General features: G+C 44.3%; 1 protein-coding gene and 1 pseudogene across 4 annotated transcripts in view; one reads left to right on the forward strand and one right to left on the reverse strand.

Moving 5' to 3' along the window:
* The window catches only part of CREM (cAMP responsive element modulator), a 29,488-nt gene that overhangs the window by 2,363 nt on the left and 6,471 nt on the right, over positions 1-20,654 (forward strand). For 2 of the 4 annotated variants that reach the window (XM_089668714.1, XM_089668715.1), the window contains exon 2: positions 17,458-17,614. In XM_089668714.1, the coding sequence (XP_089524840.1) occupies positions 17,458-17,614 (157 nt within the window). Of the gene's footprint in view, positions 1-608; positions 764-17,457; positions 17,615-20,654 lie in introns of those variants that run through there. The other 2 variants (XM_089668713.1, XM_089668712.1) reach the window with 2 other exon arrangements.
* On the reverse strand, positions 11,671-11,787 carry LOC149469741 (U2 spliceosomal RNA; annotated as a pseudogene).

Below are 20,654 nucleotides of genomic sequence, written 5' to 3' on the forward strand. Positions count from 1 at the left end.
AAAAATGTATTATAGTGCAGCTTACCAGTCTTTTAGATGTGATGGCTGCATTAGTTTTCTTATTTCAGGGTAAGGACATTCTTGTCACTTACAGAAATTAACCCATTGACTGACTGGTGTAAGCCGATGTTACCACTTAAGAGAGTATGTGTCCATAATGGAACATAGCTGACTGAGGGACTTGCCGCAACTTTATTCCCTTGCTGGATTCATGGTGAAAAGAGGTAATTCCTTTTTTTTTTCTGATTGGCTAATGGATGTAGAGATTCTCCAGTAGGTTGGATGACCCTCGCCAGGAATGACAACACTTGTACGTTCTTGTTGTCACTTGCAGAAGTTAACCCTTTGGCTGACTGTTGTAAGTCAATGTTGTGTTAGCACTTAATGGGTATCTAAAACCAAGAACAAAAATGTATTCTAGTGCAGCTTACCAGTCTTTACATGTGATGACTGCACTTGTTTTCTTATTTTATAACAAGGACTTGGAACTAAGGGGGTGTCCATATTTTCATTAGAATGACGGCAGGGGGGAGATTTGCTCATCCTTCTTCCGGGACCTGCCCCTACTTTTTTATTCTCTTGCTGGATGCATGGTGAAAAGGGGTCATCCCTTTTTTCTCATTGGCTAATGGGTGTAGAGATTCTCCAGTAGGTTGGATGACCCTCGCCAGCAATGGCAACACTCGTACGTTCTTGTTGTCACTTGCAGAAGTTAACCCTTTGGCTGACTGTTGTAAGTCCATGTTGTTTTACCACTTAAAAGGTAAGTCAGTGTTGTGTTACCACTTAAAGGATATCTAAACCCAAGAACAAAAAAGTAATATAGCACTGCCAGGGGCGGACTGACCATTTGGGGTCAGAAGGGGGCCCCATAAAATTCCCCTGGTATCTTTTTATAGTTTTTTTTGGGTGTGTTTTGAGTGTGGCCAAGGACACAGGGGCCCCGTGATCCCCAATTGCCCGGGGGCCCCATGAGTTGTCAGTCCGCTCCTGAGCACAGCTTACTAGTCTTTAGATGTGATGGCTACATTTGTTAGGTAAGGACATTCTTGTTGTCACTTACAGAAGTTAACCCATTGAATGACTGTTCTGAGCTTTGCTTGAAGTGGTTTTATTGCTTAAGTAGAATATCTAAAGGCAAGAGCAAGTATGTACTATAGTGCAGCTTACCAGTCTTTAGATGTGATGGTTTTATTTGTTTTGGCCAGTGGGTGTAGAGGTTTTGGCCAGTGGATGTAGAGGTTTTGGCCAGTGGGTGTAGAGGTTTTGGCCAGTGGGTATAGAGGTTTTCTAATATGTTGGATGACCCTCGCCAGTGTAATCACTTGTATGTTTTTGTCACCTACAGAAGTTAACCCATTGACTGACTGTTGTAAGCTGATATTATGTTACCATGTACCACCAGTCTTTAGATGTGATGACTGCACTTGTTTGCTTAGTTCATAACAAGGACCTGGCACTAAGGGGGTGTCCATATGAAGGCTGGGGGAAATTTGCTCATGCCTTTTCTGGGACCTGCCCCAACTTTTTTTTTTTTTTTTTTTATTCTCCTGCTGGATGCATGGTGAAAAGGGGTAATTCCTTTTTCTGACTGGCTAATGGGTGTAGAGATTCTCCAATAGGCTGGATGACCCTCGCCAGCAATGACAACATTGGTTCTTGCTGTCATTTGCAGAAGTTAACCCTTTGACTGACCTGAGTTGTGCTTGAAGTGATATTCTGGCTTAAAAAGAATATATAAAGGCAAGAGCAAGTACATAATACAGTGCAGCTTGCCAGTCTTTAGATGTGATGGTTGCATTTGGTTTGGCCAATGGGGGTAGAGATTTTCCAATATGTTGATGACCCCCACCAGTGATTACAATGCTTGCACATTTTTGTTGTCACTCTCAGAAGTTAACCTATTGACTGACTGTTATTATTATACAGGATTTATATAGCGCCAACAGTTTGCTCAGCGCTTTACATTATAGTGGGGACAATACAGTAACAATACAGTTCGATACAAGAGGGATTTGAGGGCCCTGCTCCTTGGAGCTTACAATATAGGAGGGAGGGGTGAGTGGTACAGTAGGTAGTCACTGTGGGGGATGGAGTGGTTGGAAGAGTAGAGGATTCCAGAATTAGCAGAGGGCGGGATAGGCTTCCCTGAAGAGAAAGGTTTTCAGTGATCGCCAGAAGGCAAGTAGTGTAGGTGATAATCTGATAGATTGGGGTAGGGAGTTCCGGGGATGGGTGACGCCCTGGAGAAGTCTTGGAGACGAGCACGAGTGTTACGGTTTGGGTGATATTTAGAGATAAGATCGGTTATGTAAGTTGGGGCAGTGTTGTGGATGGCTGTGTAAGCTGATTTTGTGTTATCACTTAAATGGTACCTAAACCCAGGAACAAGCATGTAATATATTGCAGCTTACCAGTCTTTAGATGTGATGGCTGCATTTGGTTTCTTAATTTATGCTAAGGACTTGGCACTAAGGGGGTGTCCATAGCTAACTTAGAATGAAGACTGGGGAGAGATATGTTCATGCTCATCCTTCTTCTGGGACCCAACTTTTTTTTTATTTTCTTGTTGTATGCATGGTGAAAAGGGGTCACTGCTTCTTCCAGATTGGTCAATGGGTGTAGAGATTCTCCAATGTGTTGGGTGATCTCTGCCAGCAATGACAACACTCGTACGTTCTAGTGACTGCTGTAAGCTGTGCTTGAAGTGGTTGTACGGTTGAAGGATATCTAAAAGCAAGAACAGGAATTGAATATAGTGCAGCTTGCCAGTCTTTGGATGTGATGGCTGCATTCTTTTTCTTATTTCAGTCTAAGGACTGGGCACAGCTGTGTCCATAGATAGGCACGTAGCTCACTGAGGGTGAAGGCTGCTGAGAGATTTTCTCATTTATCTCACGGGACCTTCCCTAATTCTCTTTCTTTCCCTAGTGGATACATGGTGAAAAGGGCTCATCTTTCTTTCTGATTGGTCAGTGAGTGTAAAGATTTTCCAATACATTGGACAACCTTCCCCCGCTAGCAATTACAACACTAGTACATTCCTCTTGTCTCTTACAGAAGTTAGCCCATTGACTGAGAGTTGTAAGCTGTGCTTTGATGTGACAGCTTAAGACTAGGTTCACAACTATGCAGGTTGCGTTTGAGCCATTTCTGCATTGCGTTTTTGCACTTGCATTTTTGCCGCGTTTTTGATGCGGTTTGCATTTTTTTTTTTTTTACTTGCTGCTAGGCAGATTTAAAATGCAAAATATGCTCCACTGAAGTCTATAGAAACAAAAACGCTACTTTTTGTGTTAAAAAAATCCCTGACCCTTTCCAAAAAATGCATCGGATGAAAACGCACAGGTGTGAACATGTCCCATAGGAAATCATGTTACATGGACTGTACTGAGTTTCTGCAAAACGCTGCAGAAAACGCTTAGGTGTGAACCTGGGGTTAAGGTTATTTAAAGGCAAGAAAAACATTGTAATAAGGTGCAGTTTACCAGGCTGCACAAGTTTTTTTTTTTTATTTCAACATTCTCTGTTGATCCTGATAAAAATCCAGTGTCCTTGACACTTCTTCAGTTCACAGCTGAACTGAAATCCCAAACAATGTTTTCAACTTTCCAAGCTGTCTTCAGTGAACTACAAAACTACTCCTACCTATCTGTCATGAAGATGAGCAGGGGGCAGGGATTGTAGTGCAAATCAAGCAGGCAGCTTAGGGTGACAATGCTGCTCTTCCAGTGAGTGAGCGTTGTCACCCTAGGATGGGAAGTGTGTTACTGGCAGAGGGTCACTAGTTGCCAATAAAGAGTAATAGCCTGAAAAAAGAAAAATGATGCAGCCGCCAAATCTAAGGACTGGTAATCTACAATACATTTCATTTTGGTTCTTGGGTTTAGGGATGTTGTGTCTGGTCATCTTAAGATGGGGAAAAAGTTGCACAGTTCTCAGCTGCAGCATGCAATGGATGGATCCTGCAGTTTATCCCCCGTCCAGCCTGGATACTGCCTTATTTAGCTGTGATAGTGAGTTGATCTGGCTTTGGTTAGACGTGGTAAGACAAAGCTTCCAGCAACGGATTTATTGCAAATTAAAAGGCAAGCTGTCATCTGTCATCGAGGGGTTGGCACAGATCTGATTCCGAATATTGAGCCATGTGATATTACTCGACTAGCTATACCCATAGGAAAGGAAACCCACTTGTCATATGCTGGGACCGTAGTTCAAGGAGAATGACAGATTTTGTTCGGCTTGCCTCCATTTTTATGTTAGACATTGTTATTAAACACATCACATTCCCAATTGTAAATAAAAACAACAAGGAAAAAAAGCCCCATAATTCTCCTCGATGTTTAATCTTTTATGTTTTGAACAAGGTGAATGACTTAAAAAAAATAATAAATAAACATTTCATAGATAAGAAAAAGTTAAAGCAAAAAAAATAAAATCAATAGATTTGTAAAAATAATTTTCTAGTGAATATTATAGTTTTTATCATAAATCGTAATTAGTTAATACAAGCAACAACTTCTGTCCATAGCAGCCAATTAGATTTTGTCTTTTATTCTTCAATCTACATTGGGAACATAAAGACCCCGGCTGGTTGTTTAGGCACTGGCACCACTTTTCTTCTAGTTTTCCTGTTTTATCCATACAGTATTTCTAGTGAATAATGTTCTTTCTGCTAGTTAAATTCTATGCATGTCTGATTTTTTTTATTGACTACAAATTTCTATTAACATGCAGGAGTACTTAAGGCTAGGTTCACGCCTATGCAGATTGCGTTTGAGCCGTTTCTGCATTGTGTTTTTGCACTTATGTTTTTTGCCGCGTTTTTTGGATTTGTTTTTTTCATTTTTCGTGTGGCTAGGCAGATTTAAAACGCATCAAAAACGCAATACATGCTTTTCTGCAGCATTTTCATTGAAGTCTATAGAACTAAAAACACAACTTTGTGCGTTCAAAAAAGTCCCTGACTCTTTTCAAAAAAATGCACTGGGTGAAAACGTGCAAATGTGAACATGTCCCATAGGAAATCATGTTAAATGGACTGTACTGCGTTTCTGCAAAACGCTGTAGAAAACACTTCGGTGTGGACCTAGGGTAAGCTGTAAATGTTATATAAACAGCCTCCAAGGCAGAAAGGGAGTCTTTTAGTGTGCTGTTTGCTTTGGTTAATGTATAAATAGTAACGTATCAAGTTGGATTGCTCAGAAGTATGAGGAATGTCATCACAGGACTTGTAGAATTTGCTATCATATACCGGAAATGCATTCACCTGCACCGCCCTCTTTAGCCTTTGGAGCAAAACAAACAACGCATGCAGAATAGACACTCCTCCTGGATGTTGACAGAAGACAATGCTAACATACAACCAGCATTCACTGTCCCTGATCAAGTGGGCAGCTGTTGGAATATTGTCTCCGTGCTATTGATCACCAAGAACTGTCCAAATACCATAGACCAGACAACAAAATAGTAAGCATTCTGAGTACTGTCCTGACCCCATCCACTGAAAGTATATCTAAACCATCCTTTCTCAACATTTACATCACAGGGGAACCCTTGAAATCATTTTCAAGTCTTGGGGAACTCCTGCAATATTTATGAGACTTACAGCTCATTGTATATTAGCCCAATCAAGAGGTTGTGAAGACTTTTAAATAAAAGAATGAAGAAGGGAGTCAACTTATAAATCCATGAAATGTAACCGATACTAGTAATGACAAGAAGACAAACACAGATTGTGAAAATTGTCCCTTACATTGGTGGTCAGTGAAGAAGTGACCCCCTTACATTGGTGGTCAGTGAAGAAGTGACCCCCTTACATTGGTGGTCAGTGTAGAAGTGACCCCCTTACATTGGTGGTCAGTGTAGAAGTGACCCCCTTACATTGGTTGTCAGTGTAGAAGTGACCCCCTTACATTGGTGGTCAGTGTAGAAGTGACCCCCTTACATTGGTGGTCAGTGTAGAAGTGACCCCCTTACATTGGTGGTCAGTGAAGAAGTGACCCCCTTACATTGGTGGTCAGTGAAGAAGTGACCCCCTTACATTGGTGGTCAGTGAAGAAGTGACCCCCTTGCATTGGTGGTCAGTGAAGAAGTGACCCCCTTACATTGGTGGTCAGTATAGAAGTGACCTCTTTACATTGGTGGTCAGTGAAGAAGTGACCTCCTTACATTGGTGGTCAGTGAAGAAGTGACCTCCTTACCTTGGTGGTCAGTGAAGAAGTGACCCCCTTACCTTGGTGGTCAGTGAAGAAGTGACCCCCATACCTTGGTGGTCAGTGAAGAAGTGACCCCCATACCTTGGTGGTCAGTGAAGAAGTGAATCCCTTACATTGGTGGTCAGTGAAGACGTGAATCCCTTACATTGGTGGTCAGTGAAGACGTGAACCTCTTACATTGGTGGTCAGTGTAGAAGTGACCCCCTTACATTGGTGGTCAGTATAGAAGTGACCCCCTTACATTGGTGGTCAGTATAGAAGTGACCCCCCTTACATTGGTGGTCAGTATAGAAGTGACCCCTTACATTGGTGGTCAGTGAAGAAGTGACCCCTTTACATTGGTGGTCAGTGAAGAAGTGACCTCCTTACATTGGTGGTCAGTGAAGAAGTGAACCCCTTACATTTGTGGTCAGTGAAGAAGTGACCCCCATACCTTGGTGGTCAGTGAAGAAGTGACCCCCTTACCTTGGTGGTCAGTGAAGATGTGAACCCTTACATATGTTGTTAGTAAAGAAGTAACCCCTTACATTGGTGATCACTGTAGAAGTGACCGTTACGTTGGTGGTCAGTATAGAAATGAGCCCTTACAATGAAGTATAGGGCACTGCCATGTACAGCAAGAGATACAAATGCTCTTTGCCTCAACTATTGCAACTTCCTCCTCGTTGTATGTGTGTTTTTAGGGGTGATCCCATTCATATCATTTTGTAAAGTGCTGCGCACACAGTAAGCAGCGCACCGCAAAGTATGCACTAAAAGACACGCATTGAGATAAAAGGATTATAGTATATGTCACGGTAATGTATGTGTATATACAGTGAGGAACAGAAGTATTGGAACACCCTGCGATTTTGCAAGTTCTCCCACTTAGAAATCATGGAGGGGTCTGAAATTCACATTGTAGGTGCATTCCCACTCTGAGAGACAGAATTTAAAAAAATAAATTCAGGAAATTACATTGTATGGTTTTTAAAGAATTTATTTGTCTTGCACTGCTGAACATAAGTATTTGAACACCTAAGAAACCGCAAGAATACTGACTCTCAAAGACCTGTTACTGTGCCTTTTTAAAAAGTTCACCTCTACTCCTAATTAATCTAACTTAGTAGCACCCGTCTGAGCTCTTTAAAGACACCTGTCCACCCCACAGTCAGTCAGACGCCAACTACTACCATGGGCAAGACCATAGAGCTGTCAAGACACCATAGACAAAATTGTGGACTTCCACAAGGCTGGAAAGGGCTACGGGGCAATTGCCAAGCAGCTTGGTGAAATAGATCAACTGTTGGAGCAACTGTCAGTCGCCTTTAGCCTCTTCCATTTTCTATCAGTCTCCTTTGGACTGGGGCTCCATGCAAGATCTCAACTCGTGGGGTATCACTGATGATAAGAAAGGTGAGGAATCAGCCCAGAACTACAAGGGAGGAGCTGGTCAATGACATGAAGAGAGCTGGGACCACAGTTTCAAAGGTCACTGTCGGTAGAACACTATGCCGTCATGGTTTCAAATCATGCATTGCACTGAAGGTTCCCCTGCTCAAGTCATCACATGTCCAGGCCCATCTGAAGTTGGCCAATGACCATCAGGATGATCCAGAGGAGGTATGGGAGAAAGTCATGTGGTCAGATGAGACCAAAGTAGAACTTTTTGGTGTAAACTTCACTCGTCGTTTTGGAGGAAAAAGAAGGATGAGTTGCATCCCAAGAACACCATCTCTACTGTGAAGCATGGGGGTGGTAACATCATGCTTTGGAGGTGCTTTTCTGCGAAGGGGACAGGACGACTGCACTGTATTAAGGAGAGGATGAATGGGGCCATTGTGAGATTTTGAGCAACAACCTCCTTCCCTCAGTCAGGGCATTGAAGATGGGTCATGGCTGGGTCTTCCAACATGACAACGACCCGAAGCACACAGCCAGGATAACTAAGGAGTGGCTCCATAAGAAGCATATCAAGGTTCTGGAGTGGCCTAGCCAGTCTCCAGACCTAAATCCAATAGAACATCTTTGGAGGGAGCTGAAACTCCGTGTTGCTCAGCAACAGCCCCGAAACCTGACAGATCTAGAGGAGATCTGTGTGGAGGAGTGGGCCAAAATCCCTGTTGCAGTGTGTGCAAACCTGGTCAAGAACTACAGGAAACGTTTGACCTCTGTAATTGCAAACAAAGGCTTCTGTACCGAATATTAACACTGATTTTCTCAGGTGTTCAAATACTTATGTTCAGCAGTGCAAGACAAATAAATTCTTTAAAAATCATACAATGTGATTTCCTGAATTTTTTTATTCTGTCTCTCAGACTGGGAATGCACCTACAATGTGAATTTCAGACCCCTCCATGATTTCTAAGTGGGAGAACTAGCAAAATCGCAGGGTGTTCAGATACTTCTGTTCCTCACTGTATGTATTATATAATTTTAGGTCTGACCTAAACGATGTTTACATTGCAAAGCACTGTGCTATCTATCCAGTTTTCTTGCATAATTTATGAAAAAGAGTATGCTATAGTAATTCATTCCCCATATTAAGTCCCCAAGTCCCCCCTATGTCAATTCACTTACCTTTGCTCCGCGCGTACCTCTCGCCATGTTCCCGCGCCGTTCCGGTGTAGCATTAAAATCTGTCTCCTATGAGGATCTGCCCCCCTCGACGTATCTGCGCATGTGCCAGTTTCAGGCATTAGCAGCCGATCGGCGATCTCCGGCACATGCGCAGATACGTCGAGGGGGACAGATCCTCATAGGAGACAGATTTTCATGCTACACTGGTCTTCAGGGCGGACTGTGAGAGGAGCCTAGCGGGAGCCTAGCTCCACGGGCGGGATTAAAAGGTCCGCCGGGCCGTAGTTTGCCCATTGCTGGGCTAGAGTAATAATTCAGAGCACAGTGCTGTATTTTGAGTTTCTGATGGTTTTTCTTAGACCTCCATACATTGAAAACTAAAGTGTATGTAAACACCAAATCTATTTTTCAGTATGTTTGGCATCATTGTATACAGAGATACAACTGTACACTCTGCAAGTTCAGGTGCTCCAGAGCTTAGTAAATGAGGTAAAGCCCTGCTGACTTCCATCATCCAATCATGTGCAAGCAAAAAATGCAGGTTTTTAATTTTGCTTGTACCTAATTGGGTATTCTTTGCAAAGTAAAGCTTCACCTCATTCACTAAGCTCTGGAGCAACTTCACTTCCACTGCACAGTCTGTTTGCCTTTAGTAGATCCACCTCAATATGTCATCATGCACTTCAATGATATTGTGCTATAATGTGTGTTATAACTCTCATTGAAATATGAAATATAAAGTACATGGTAAGGCATGTTAAAACCAATGGCAACGCACACCAACATGTTTTGGTGCAGTTCTATTAATTTCAGTTGAAAACCCATCAGGTAAAATTTACACCAAAATGCAAACGTGTGAATGGGCCCGATGTTGTAGAGCAGGGGTCTCTAAACTTTCTAAACATAGGGCCAGTTCACTGTTCATCAGACTTTCACGGGCCGAACTGTGGCCATTGGGAGTAGAAATTGTCCCGGCATCAGTGGGAGTTAACAAGCATCTTTGGTATTAGGGGGAGGAATAGCGCCCCTTCATTGGTGTAAGTGGGAGGAATAGTGCCCAATTGTTGGTGTCAGCAGGAGGGATAATGCCCAGTTGTGTCAGTGGGGGGAAATGGTGCCCCATCATTGGTATCAATTGAATGGACTCCCATGCCTGTGACACGCAGGGAAGAAGTCTGAAAACGCAGCCCACACAGGAACCTCGGTTCACACTACGGTTGCGTTTTCCAGTGTGGGCGGCATGCCATTAGAAGTAATGGCACCCACCTGTGGGTCCACATTTCTCTGTGCAGGTGGTGCGGCAGCATGGATTTTCGTGCGGATCTGCAGCGGCACCACCCGCACAGATGTGATCCTAGGGTTAGACAGCTGTCAGAGGAACAAGTGTTCCCAATGGAGAGTTTAGCCTGTATTCTTGTTCAGGGGGCACCTCAAAATTTTCGTTTTACCCTCACTTTAATTCCTGGTAACATTGTTGATCAGGACAGTTAGAGAAAGCGAATCTTCCTAAAAGATAAAAGGACAGGTTAAAAAAAAAAAAGAAGAAAACAAACAATACCCCTCAACACTCTGTATCTGATAAATAAATGTTTTGTCTTTGGTTATATTTTAAAGGATAAGTTCACCTTTTTGGACAAAAATAGTAAATCCACATTTTTTTGCAGGTAAAAAAATGTGCATTTATTATCTTTGTCCACAGGAGCGTGGAAAGCATGGCACCAGCGATCAGTAGATCGCTGATGCCATGCAGGTCTCCTGCAGACCTGTCAGAATATCTGCTTGCTGTACGAGATATACGTTCAAGCAGATATATTGACAGGAAGATTAAATGAACTACCACGGCACTCCACAGCACCATGGTAGTTCATTGAAAACTACAAGCAGACAGCCGCTAAGGCTGCTGGGACTTGTAGGTACTCATTCACAGAACTCTGTAAATCAGTGACGCGACTTTGTGGGTGGAGCCCCAGATGGCCATGCTGTTTTCAAATCTGACAGACAGTACGGGGATACAACTCCCTGTACTTCTGTCAGAGGGAGAGGGGGTGGCTGTAACATGTTTATTTATTTTTTTTTAAGTCCGCGAACGTGCGAAAAACAAAAAAACCCGTAAGTGTTCACAAAAAACGTGCAAGTGCAGAACACAAACACAAAAAAGTGCACTTAGGGGTGTGCTTTGTCCTTCCCCCGAAGGGGATGGACCTCTACCCTGATCCCCCAGGGCACGAAGCTCCTGACAGGGACAAGATTCCCATATGGTCCACCTAGCCAAAAGGCCTGGCGGACCCCGTTCCTTGTGGCCAGCCGAAGCCAGCCACAAAGTACTTGGTAAGGGGGCTCTCCCGAAGAGAAAACCCCCTAGGGACAGGGGAGGAAGGAACCAAATGCCACACAGCCTCCCCCTAGACTTCAGGGTAGGCCCGGGGACCCACACCCTACCATCCTGTGAGAAAAAAAACACACACAAAAGTGATAAAGTGACAAACGTGGGAGATAAAATAAATTAAATAAATAAGTGGCCGTGCAATAGTGCACTGGCCAGGCCCTGAGGCCCATAGCAAAAATTGCCCAGGACTTAGCCAAAAGGCCTAGCCCTAAAAGGCGCAGTGCAGGAAAAGTGTTGGAATCAGTGACCATGTGCACGTTTCACACATTGGGGTCCCACACCCAAGTGTTACTAAGAGCACCCCTGAGGCGACCACTCTCAGGGGGTACTGGTCCGCGGACTTTCTGCCTCCCCGACCCTTGGCCAGACAAGGTAGATCCATTCAAACCAGGAGGAACTGGGCCCCTCCGGTTTTCCAGGGGGAATTACTCCCGGGCCCCAGCAGCCTGTGGGCGCCTCGGTTTCTGTTCCAGCCGGTACTAGCCATCAGGACCCCCATCCTACCAGCAGGGGTACTGTACAACCGATCATCCCTGCAAGCAGGAATGATGGTGGAGCACCCCTACTGGACACTGATAAGAACAGATACTACACTTGATCTTAGCCAAAAGGCCGAGAAGCAATGGTGGCTGTAACATGTTCCAAAGGTGAACTTATCCTTTAACATATTCCAGACAGCAGTAGCCATCCCTTTAAAAGTTTATAAATGCTTGAAGTGTTGTATGGACATGATCATGGTGCTTGACTGTCACAATGGCTAAGTGTTTGGAAGCCCACCCCATTGATCATGAATGGCTTGCTGGGGGTGTTAAGTGAGTTTATATACAAGGGATGCTGGCCATAAACATATGTTTATGAAGCAGCTCACTATTAAAGCCCACCGCTGTGATATCCTGGCTTATGGCTGGCATTAACGGGTTAAACACACTATGCAAAAAGTGGAGAATAAGACTATGGCAAGGAGATTGTTAGTAGTGTCTTTTAGTCTAAATATCCATTTCTGTGACTTCAGTTGAGCTCTAAATCTGCATCTGGATTAGAATGACCTATATAAAGAGTGGGGACATTATTGCATGGTTTGTAACTTTGAGTATAGTTTCCTATATACAGTGCCTTGAAAAAGTATTCATACCCCTTGAAATTTTCCACATTTTGTTATGTAATAATCAAAAATGTAAATGTTTTTTTATTTGGATTTTATGTGATTGACTGACACAAAGTGGCACATAATTGTGAAGTGGAGGGAAAATGATAAATGGTTTTCAAAATTTTACACAAATATCTGAAAAGTGTGGCGTGTATTTGTATTTCTGCTCCTTTTACTCTGATACCCCTAACTAAAATCTAGTGGAACCAACTGCCTTCAGAAGTCACCTAATTAGCAAATAGAGTCCACCTGTGTGTAATTTAATCTTTGTTAGAGAACATTAGTGAACAAACAGCATCATGGAGGCCAAGGAGGAACACACCAGACAGGTCAGGGATAAAGTTGTGGAGTAGGGTTAGATTTAAAAAAAAAAAATTATCCCAAGCTTTGAACATCTCACGGAGCACTGTTAAATCCAACATCTAAAAATGGAAAGAGTATGGCACAACTGCAAACCTACCAAGATATGGCTGTCCACCTAAACTGATAGGTCAGGCATGGGGAACATTAATCAGAAAAGCAGCCAGAGGTGGGAAAAACTGTCCACCGGGACAACTGTTAGTCGTGCACTCCACAAATCTGGCCTTTATGGAAAAGTGGCCATTGTTGAAAGTCATAAGAAGTCCCATTTGCAGTTTACCAGAAGCCATGTGGGGGACATAGCAAACATGTGGAAGAAGGTGCTCTGGTCAGATGAGACCAAAATTGAGCTTTTTGGCCTAAAAGCAAAACGCTATGTGTGGCAGAAAACTAACACTGCACATCACCCTGAACACACCATCCCCACCGTGAAACATGGTGGTGGCAGCATCGTGTTGTGGGGATGCTTTTCTTCAGCAGGGACAGGGAAGCTGGTCAGCGTTGATGGGAAGATGGATGGAGCCAAATACAGGGCAATCTTGAAAGAAAACCTGTTGCAGTCTGCAAAAAACTTGAGACTGTGGCGGAGGTTCACCTTCCAGTAGGACAGTGTTTCTCAACTCCAGTCCTCATGGACCCCCAACAGGTCATGTTTTCAGGATTTCCCTCAGATGAAACAGCTGTGGTAATTACTAAGGCAGTGAAACTGATCAAATCACCTGTGCAAAATAATGGAAATCCTGAAAACATGACCTGTTGGGGGTCCATGAGGACTGGAGTTGAGAAACACTGCAGTAGGACAATGACCCGAAAAATACAGCCAGAGCTACAATGGAATGGTTTAGATCAAAGCATATTCATGTGTTAGAATGGCCCAGTCAAAGTCCAGACCTAAATCCAATTGACAGTATGTGGCAAGACTTGAAAATTGTTCAGACGCTCTCCATCCGAGTTTGAGCTATTTTGCAAAGAAGACTGGGCAAAAATGTAATTCTTTAGATGTGCAAAGCTGGTAGAGACATCCCCCAAAAAGACTTGCAGCTGTAATTGCAGTGAAAGGTGGTTCTACAAAGTATTGACTTGGGGGGGGAGGAATACAAATGCATGCCACACTTCTCAGCTATTTATTTATTTTTTTACATTTTGAAAGCCATTTATCATTTTCCTTTCACTTCACAATTATGTGCCACTTTGTGTTGGTCTATCACATAAAATCCCAATAAAATACATTTACGTTTTTGGTTGCAACATGACAAAATGTGGAAAATTTCAAGGGGTATGAATACTTTTTCAAGGCACTGTACTATTCAGTAAGTCCATACACCAGGGCAGCAGATTTTGAATGTTGTAATATGTTTAGTTTCCCACTTCTGCTTTTTGCAACCCTGCATTGCACCTATCCTTCTCAAACAGCCTGTTTTGAAATATTTCACTGTATTCGTGAAATCATTGGGTTTAAATATGACCTTCGTTGTTAGATGGAGGACCAACATACTTCAGTTTAATGCAAGTTACAAAACTGCGTGAAATATTTGATTCACCTATGTCTGAAAAGAGAACTCCTTAAAGCTGATTTCCAGGCATGAAAACTTTCATTGTAAATAAATGTCTTGGCCCACAAACGATACAAATCCACTTTGTATGCTTCAAATGCCTTTGCAACCCTAGAGATTACGTAGTAACAGAAGCAGTGACATCACTGTGCAGTACATATCCTGCGCAGAGCTGTGGGAGGGGACCAGCAGACCCCACCCACTACTCTCTGGCTGCAGAACTGCAGGAGGGGGCGGATACAAGACCAGTCACCCTTCATAAGAAGAGAGAGCAGCAGTGACTGGTCTTTTGTACAGGAAGCTGCTGCACAGCGACAGTTTCACACTGGATTACTGCACAGACCTGGAAGAAATACACAAACATTAAAGGAAGAATAAAGGACAAATGTATTTAATTTATAATTAAGTTGATTCTGGACCAGGGGCGGACTGACAACTCATGGGGCCCCCGGGCAATAGGGGATCATGGGGCCCCTGTGTCTTTGCCCAAACTCAAAAAAGCCTATGAAAAAGGTACCGGGGCATCTCATGGGGCCCCTACTGACCCCGGGCCCTCAGGCAGTGCCCGAGTTTCCAAATGATCAGTCCACCCCTGTTCTGGAGTTCAGTTTTTGGTTGGCCATACACAGAAAGATTTATTTCCTTCAAGCTGAACGTAGGAAAGCCAGTAGATTCTTCTATCCATGTCGAATAGCGTTTTAGGGCTCGTTCACACGTGACTGTTTTTCCAACTCTTGCCAAATGCCCCTATAGCGTTTGACAAGCGTTGTTCCAGCGTTTGCGGAGCATTTTTAACGCTCTGCAAACGCTGCATGCACGGTTTATCGGCGGTTGCTAGGCATTTGCCAAGCGTTAAAAATGCCCCACAAACGCCTATTATGAAGTTTGAATGGTGTTAATTCTCCACAACCGCGTTGCAACCGCACCGCAAATACCGGCTGGGCGTTTGCGGAGCGGCACCATAGACTTGAATAAGAGGCTTCAACTCCTCCCGACTCGACCAGAAGCATCCGTTTTTACACGATGCTAACGCTCCTGTTTGAACAGCACCATGTGCTGCAATGTGCAGAATTTTCCCAGGCATTTGGGAAACGGTAAAAACGCTTCCCAAACGCCTGTCTGCCGCTTGCTAACAAGGCTAGTGTGAACGTAGCCTTATGGAGGAATTTTCCCCGCTGGCTATTCTATTCAGCAGCCTTGGGTTCCCCTGGTTGCTGAATAGCCAAAAAGTGACTGCATGTGATTGGAAGATGTACTGTACTGACAGGGCCATCCAATGCTTCACCGCTTGGGCAAAATTGAAGCTTTGTAGGACCACCTTTAGAACAAGCCATCCAAAGAAATCCAACCAAGCATGCACAAAGAGGCAGATCTAAAAAGGGGCATAAAATGACATCACATATTTTCATAATGTATAATGAACTGACTTCCAAACAAGATATAAAAAAAAAAAAACAGGATTGGTGTTATTCATAGGGGACAGTGAAGTGGGTGAATGGGTTGTTGTGCCTGCACATGCGGTGTACTACTGATCTGACCGCAGATAGATTCCAGCATGACATTTGAGAGCGATGATGTCAGTGTTCTACTACTAGAAATGATCCCTCAGTATTACTGGGCTGAAAGCAGTTTGGCTGCTACATCTGTGGGTGCTCATGTGATCTGAATGATGCATATCCTGCTGTCAGACTGGCAATCCCTGCTCACAACATCATATCCATATCTGCATGTGTACAAAGAAATAGGGACATATATGGACACTATGGCATACTTGGGAACTGTTACCAGACAACTGGTTTATTTTTGTGATCAGACACAGTTCAATACAACCGATTGGTGTTTTTTTTTTTTTGGGAATGGTGATGCGAACGAAAGTTTGACTGCAATGTGTCCTAAATAAAGAATTAAGAAAAAAAGACTGGCAATCACTGCTGCAGAAGGGAAAAAAGAGTCCATCACCCCTTAGGCCTAGTTCACACTGGCTTTGAAAGCAGGTATTTGAGGGGCGGTTTTAATGCTCCTCAAATGTCAATGGAAATGATACTATGGGCAGCACACAGTGCTTTCCACATTATCAAAATTGAAGCCTCCTGTCGAGTCAGGAGGAGTTGAAGTCTTTCAACGCCTCCCATTCAAGTCTATGGTGATGCTCCTCAAATGTTCTTGCAGGTGTTTGCGATGTGGTTGCGGCACATTAATACCATTAGAGTTTATTATAGGCGTTTGTGATGCCGTTTTAACGCTTATAAAATGCCTCAAAACCACACAAGGGGAATGTTTGTAACGCTTGTAAAACGCTCATTAAAGTCTGTCTAATGCCCATACTAACACTATAGGGGCATTTTTGAAGTGTTAGAAATTTAGTCAAGTGTGAACAAGCCCTTAGTCCTTCTTGAAGCTGCCCCCCACACTAACGCTGGACTCCAGGCAGATAATACAGCACTGGCTTATGCAGTTATATATTCATTAAATAAACATTGATTTACATATTTAACGCTGAATTTCATGCAAGCTTTTAAATACACATTTGAAACATTTATTTAGGAATCATTTTGCCTTTTTAAAACTATTTTTAATTTTGCCAAGTGAGTCCTGAAATGTATGGAGTACCGCCAGACAGTTGAGGCTGTCTTTTCCCAGCTCGGTCACCTCCCTGTGGCCACCTATGATTGGACAGCAAAAGATCAGAAGAATAACTCAGGAGTCATCCTTCTGCTCTCTCCTTCTGTCTGCACGTACGTTTGTAGCATACCTCATTCCCTTTTAGTGCTGCTGTACAGCAAATAAAAAGAGGCTAATATCGAGACTGGTAATTTACACTAAGTGTCAAGACTTGCGTTGTGTAGAGCTGACCTTAAAGTATACAGTATGTAAACCCTCACCTTGTAAAATAACCACTTCAGGTTAAAATAGATACGAAAGGCAAAATATTTGTGTATACATATAAAAACATTATAAATACCTCCCCCCTTTTATATAAATGGTCACATACTCTCTGTTCTCAGTTGCATAAAGAGCTTAGGGAGGTGGGGGAGGAGAAACATCATAATACTCATCTTCCTACTTAATGGCTGTGCCGAGGGGGGGGCTGTCGGCACAGCAGGAAAATGAAATGTTGGGTTTACATATTCTTTAAAAAGGACTCTCAAGGAAACTTTAACTTTTTTGTTTTGTTCTATAAAGTATTCCTGAGATTATTCTGATTGTTTTCTAAACAGAATTTTTATATTGCAGCTGCTACTGGAGAGATGCCAGCCTACCAGATCCGTACAGCAAGCTCTGCTTTGCCACAGGCGGTTGTAGTGGCAACGGCACCAGCAAACTTGCACAGCCCACAGCAATTGGCAGAAGAAGCAACACGCAAGAGAGAATTGCGGCTTATGAAAAATAGGTAAGAGATGAATTCTCGGGGGTGTGGCTTTGATGAATCAAGCTGAGTCTGCTTTTACCTTTAACAACACGGCTGGGTGAGGTGTGCGGCAGCTGGGGAACTCGTCATCCTTTAATGTATGATTCGGGTCTGGACAAACCCAGCCTTAGCCTGCACACTACTCAGCGGCATCCACTCCACAGGACTCTGCTAGCCTGAGGGGGTATTCATAAGCAGAATATCCAAACCGTTTCTGCAACTTATTGGATGCAGCTGCTGTTTGGCTGACAATTTTCCTTGTAATTTTTTTAATTAAATCAAAGGATGTAGGCCTCTGTGGGTGCCAACAGTCCATCCATGGAGCGGGTGTTCATAATTAAGTGGATGAAATTCACTCTGTGTATGGCCAGCTTTACTTTTCTGTTCTTCCTTATATTCTATTCTTCTAACCTATAAACAATATTTATAAGAAGTGATTAAAGGAATTCACAGTGGCGTTGCTATGGGGGTTGCGGGGTGGTGCAGCCAACACCCAGGTGACACCCACCAGAGGGGTGACACCAGGGCTTTTTCTCAGCCGAAATGTCCCAAAACCCGCAGCTCACTACTGTCACACACAGAAGCCAAGCTTTGGCTATTTGGCAGCAGCCCCTCTCTCCTCTCCTCTTTTTTTAGCCTGTGAATCATGCAGAACCTAACACCCTGTATAAACTCTTCATGCTTGCATCCCGTACATAACACACTCCTGAGTCCTGCAATCTGTACGTAGCGCGCTCCTGAGTCCTGCAATCTGTACGTAGCGCGCTCCTGAGTCCTGCAATCTGTTTGTAGCACACTCCTGAGTCCTGCAATCTGTACGTAGCGCGCTCCTGAGTCCTGCAATATGTTTGTAGCGCGCTCCTGAGTCCCGCAATCTGTACGTAGCACGCTCCTGAGTCCCGCAATCTGTACGTAGCGCGCTCCTGAGTCCTGCAATATGTTTGTAGCGCGCTCCTGAGTCCCGCAATCTGTACGTAGCACGCTCCTGAGTCCCGCAATCTGTACGTAGCGCGCTCCTGAGTCCCGCAATCTGTACGTAGCGCGCTCCTGAGTCCCGCAATCTGTACGTAGCGCGCTCCTGAGTCCCGCAATCTGTACGTAGCGCGCTCCTGAGTCCCGCAATCTGTACGTAGCGCGCTCCTGAGTCCCGCAATCTGTACGTAGCGCGCTCCTGAGTCCCGCAATCTGTACGTAGCGCGCTCCTGAGTCCCGCAATCTGTACGTAGCGCGCTCCTGAGTCCCGCAATCTGTACGTAGCGCGCTCCTGAGTCCCGCAATCTGTACGTAGCGCGCTCCTGAGTCCCGCAATCTGTACGTAGCGCGCTCCTGAGTCCCGCAATCTGTACGTAGCGCGCTCCTGAGTCCCGCAATCTGTACGTAGCGCGCTCCTGAGTCCCGCAATCTGTACGTAGCGCGCTCCTGAGTCCCGCAATCTGTACGTAGCGCGCTCCTGAGTCCCGCAATCTGTACGTAGCGCGCTCCTGAGTCCCGCAATCTGTACGTAGCGCTCTCCTTCGACCTACAATCTGTACTGTGACAGGCTTGGTAGCAGAGAACCCGATGTGCTAGCCTGCCCAGTGTCTACTGCTCTGTTCTGCTCCTGCCGTCACTCTGCAACAGCAGGACAGAGCACTGTGGCAGGCTAGGGGGGGAGAGCCGTGGCAGTGCAGTAAAAAATGGCATCCCTCACCCCGGAGGGTGGGGGGGGGGTGACAACAAGTTTTACTGCACCAGGTGACAGCAACTCTAGTGACACCACTGGGAATTCAAAATTACTCTTTTCAATGGGATTTATGCCTGTATTTTCCTTTTGAGTGCTCCGTGGATAGAGCAGAGCCCAAATGTGAGGGATCTGCCCTGACCAGCTGCTCACAGCATATTACTCTCCTTCCTGTCCACTTCAGTTTTGTTACTTAAAGATAGAGTAACTTTGCACATAGCCACCTCTTAGATTCAGCCCTTCCTGAAGTTTTGTATGGGAATATTGACATGTCCCCAGTACATAACATTGCTCACCTGGTGGAGCCCATGCCATCATTGTCCATGTCTCCACCACACATTCTTCCGTGACCAGTGTCCACAACACTAAACAATACACACCTCTGTACCCCTTTCCCAGTTTCTGTACTAGCGTCTGTTGCAGCTCTCCCCATACTGTCTGCAGTAGCTTTTAAGGTAGCTCATCCCCATTGCCTGAACTACATTGTTCAGCATCATTCCTCAACCACTTTCCCTGAAAGTCCCTTTTCCTTCTTGCCCACACTACATTCTCTGGAAACACCCAAATCAACCTCTCTTGCAGGTCCCCTCCACATTGGTTTCTCTGACAGCTCTATCTCCAATACATTTACTGGTGGCTTCCCCCCATCTCCCACCACCACTACCACCATCTACACTACATTTACAGGTGGCTTTTCTCCCCTACTGTCCACATTACATGCTATGGTGGCTGACCCCTCACTTTCTATTGTAGCTTCTCTTTTAAGCCCCCCGGCCACTACTGTCCATGTTGCTCCTGTTTACATCATTCTCCACCCCAATCTCTCTACAAATACAGTCTGCTGCATTCAACATACATACTATCATATACCTGTGCTTTGTACAGTAGCTAAACTCTGATCCTTGTGGCTGTGGCCTTGTCACTGATTTTGTGTTTGAGTGTCCCTGTTTTCTGCAGTCCTCATTCTACACAATGCTATCTTGCCTGTCATATGTTGTCTCTAAACTGTGCCACCATCCTCTGTCATAGTGGGGACACTTAGACAATCAGCCCAACTTTTCCGATTCCTCTAATATTCCACATTCTGATCATATGACCTGCTCTTCTCTATTACCCAGCAATGTGTGACTCCAGCAAGGACAGTCAGATACCAAACCTCATGTTTTCAGTTTGAGATCTTTCTGTGTAAGGCAGTTCCAAAGTCCTCTGGGTGTGAGCACCAGTACGTGCTGCTATATCAGGTGACAAGTGTACCTGTTAGCTGTGCATTGCACATGAAGATGTGCTGCACAGGAGCTGTGA

This window comes from Staurois parvus, unplaced genomic scaffold (assembly GCF_062004578.1).
Source record: "Staurois parvus isolate SC_StPar_1 unplaced genomic scaffold, SC_StPar_1.0 ptg000061l, whole genome shotgun sequence".
Lineage (NCBI taxonomy): Eukaryota > Metazoa > Chordata > Amphibia > Anura > Ranidae > Staurois > Staurois parvus.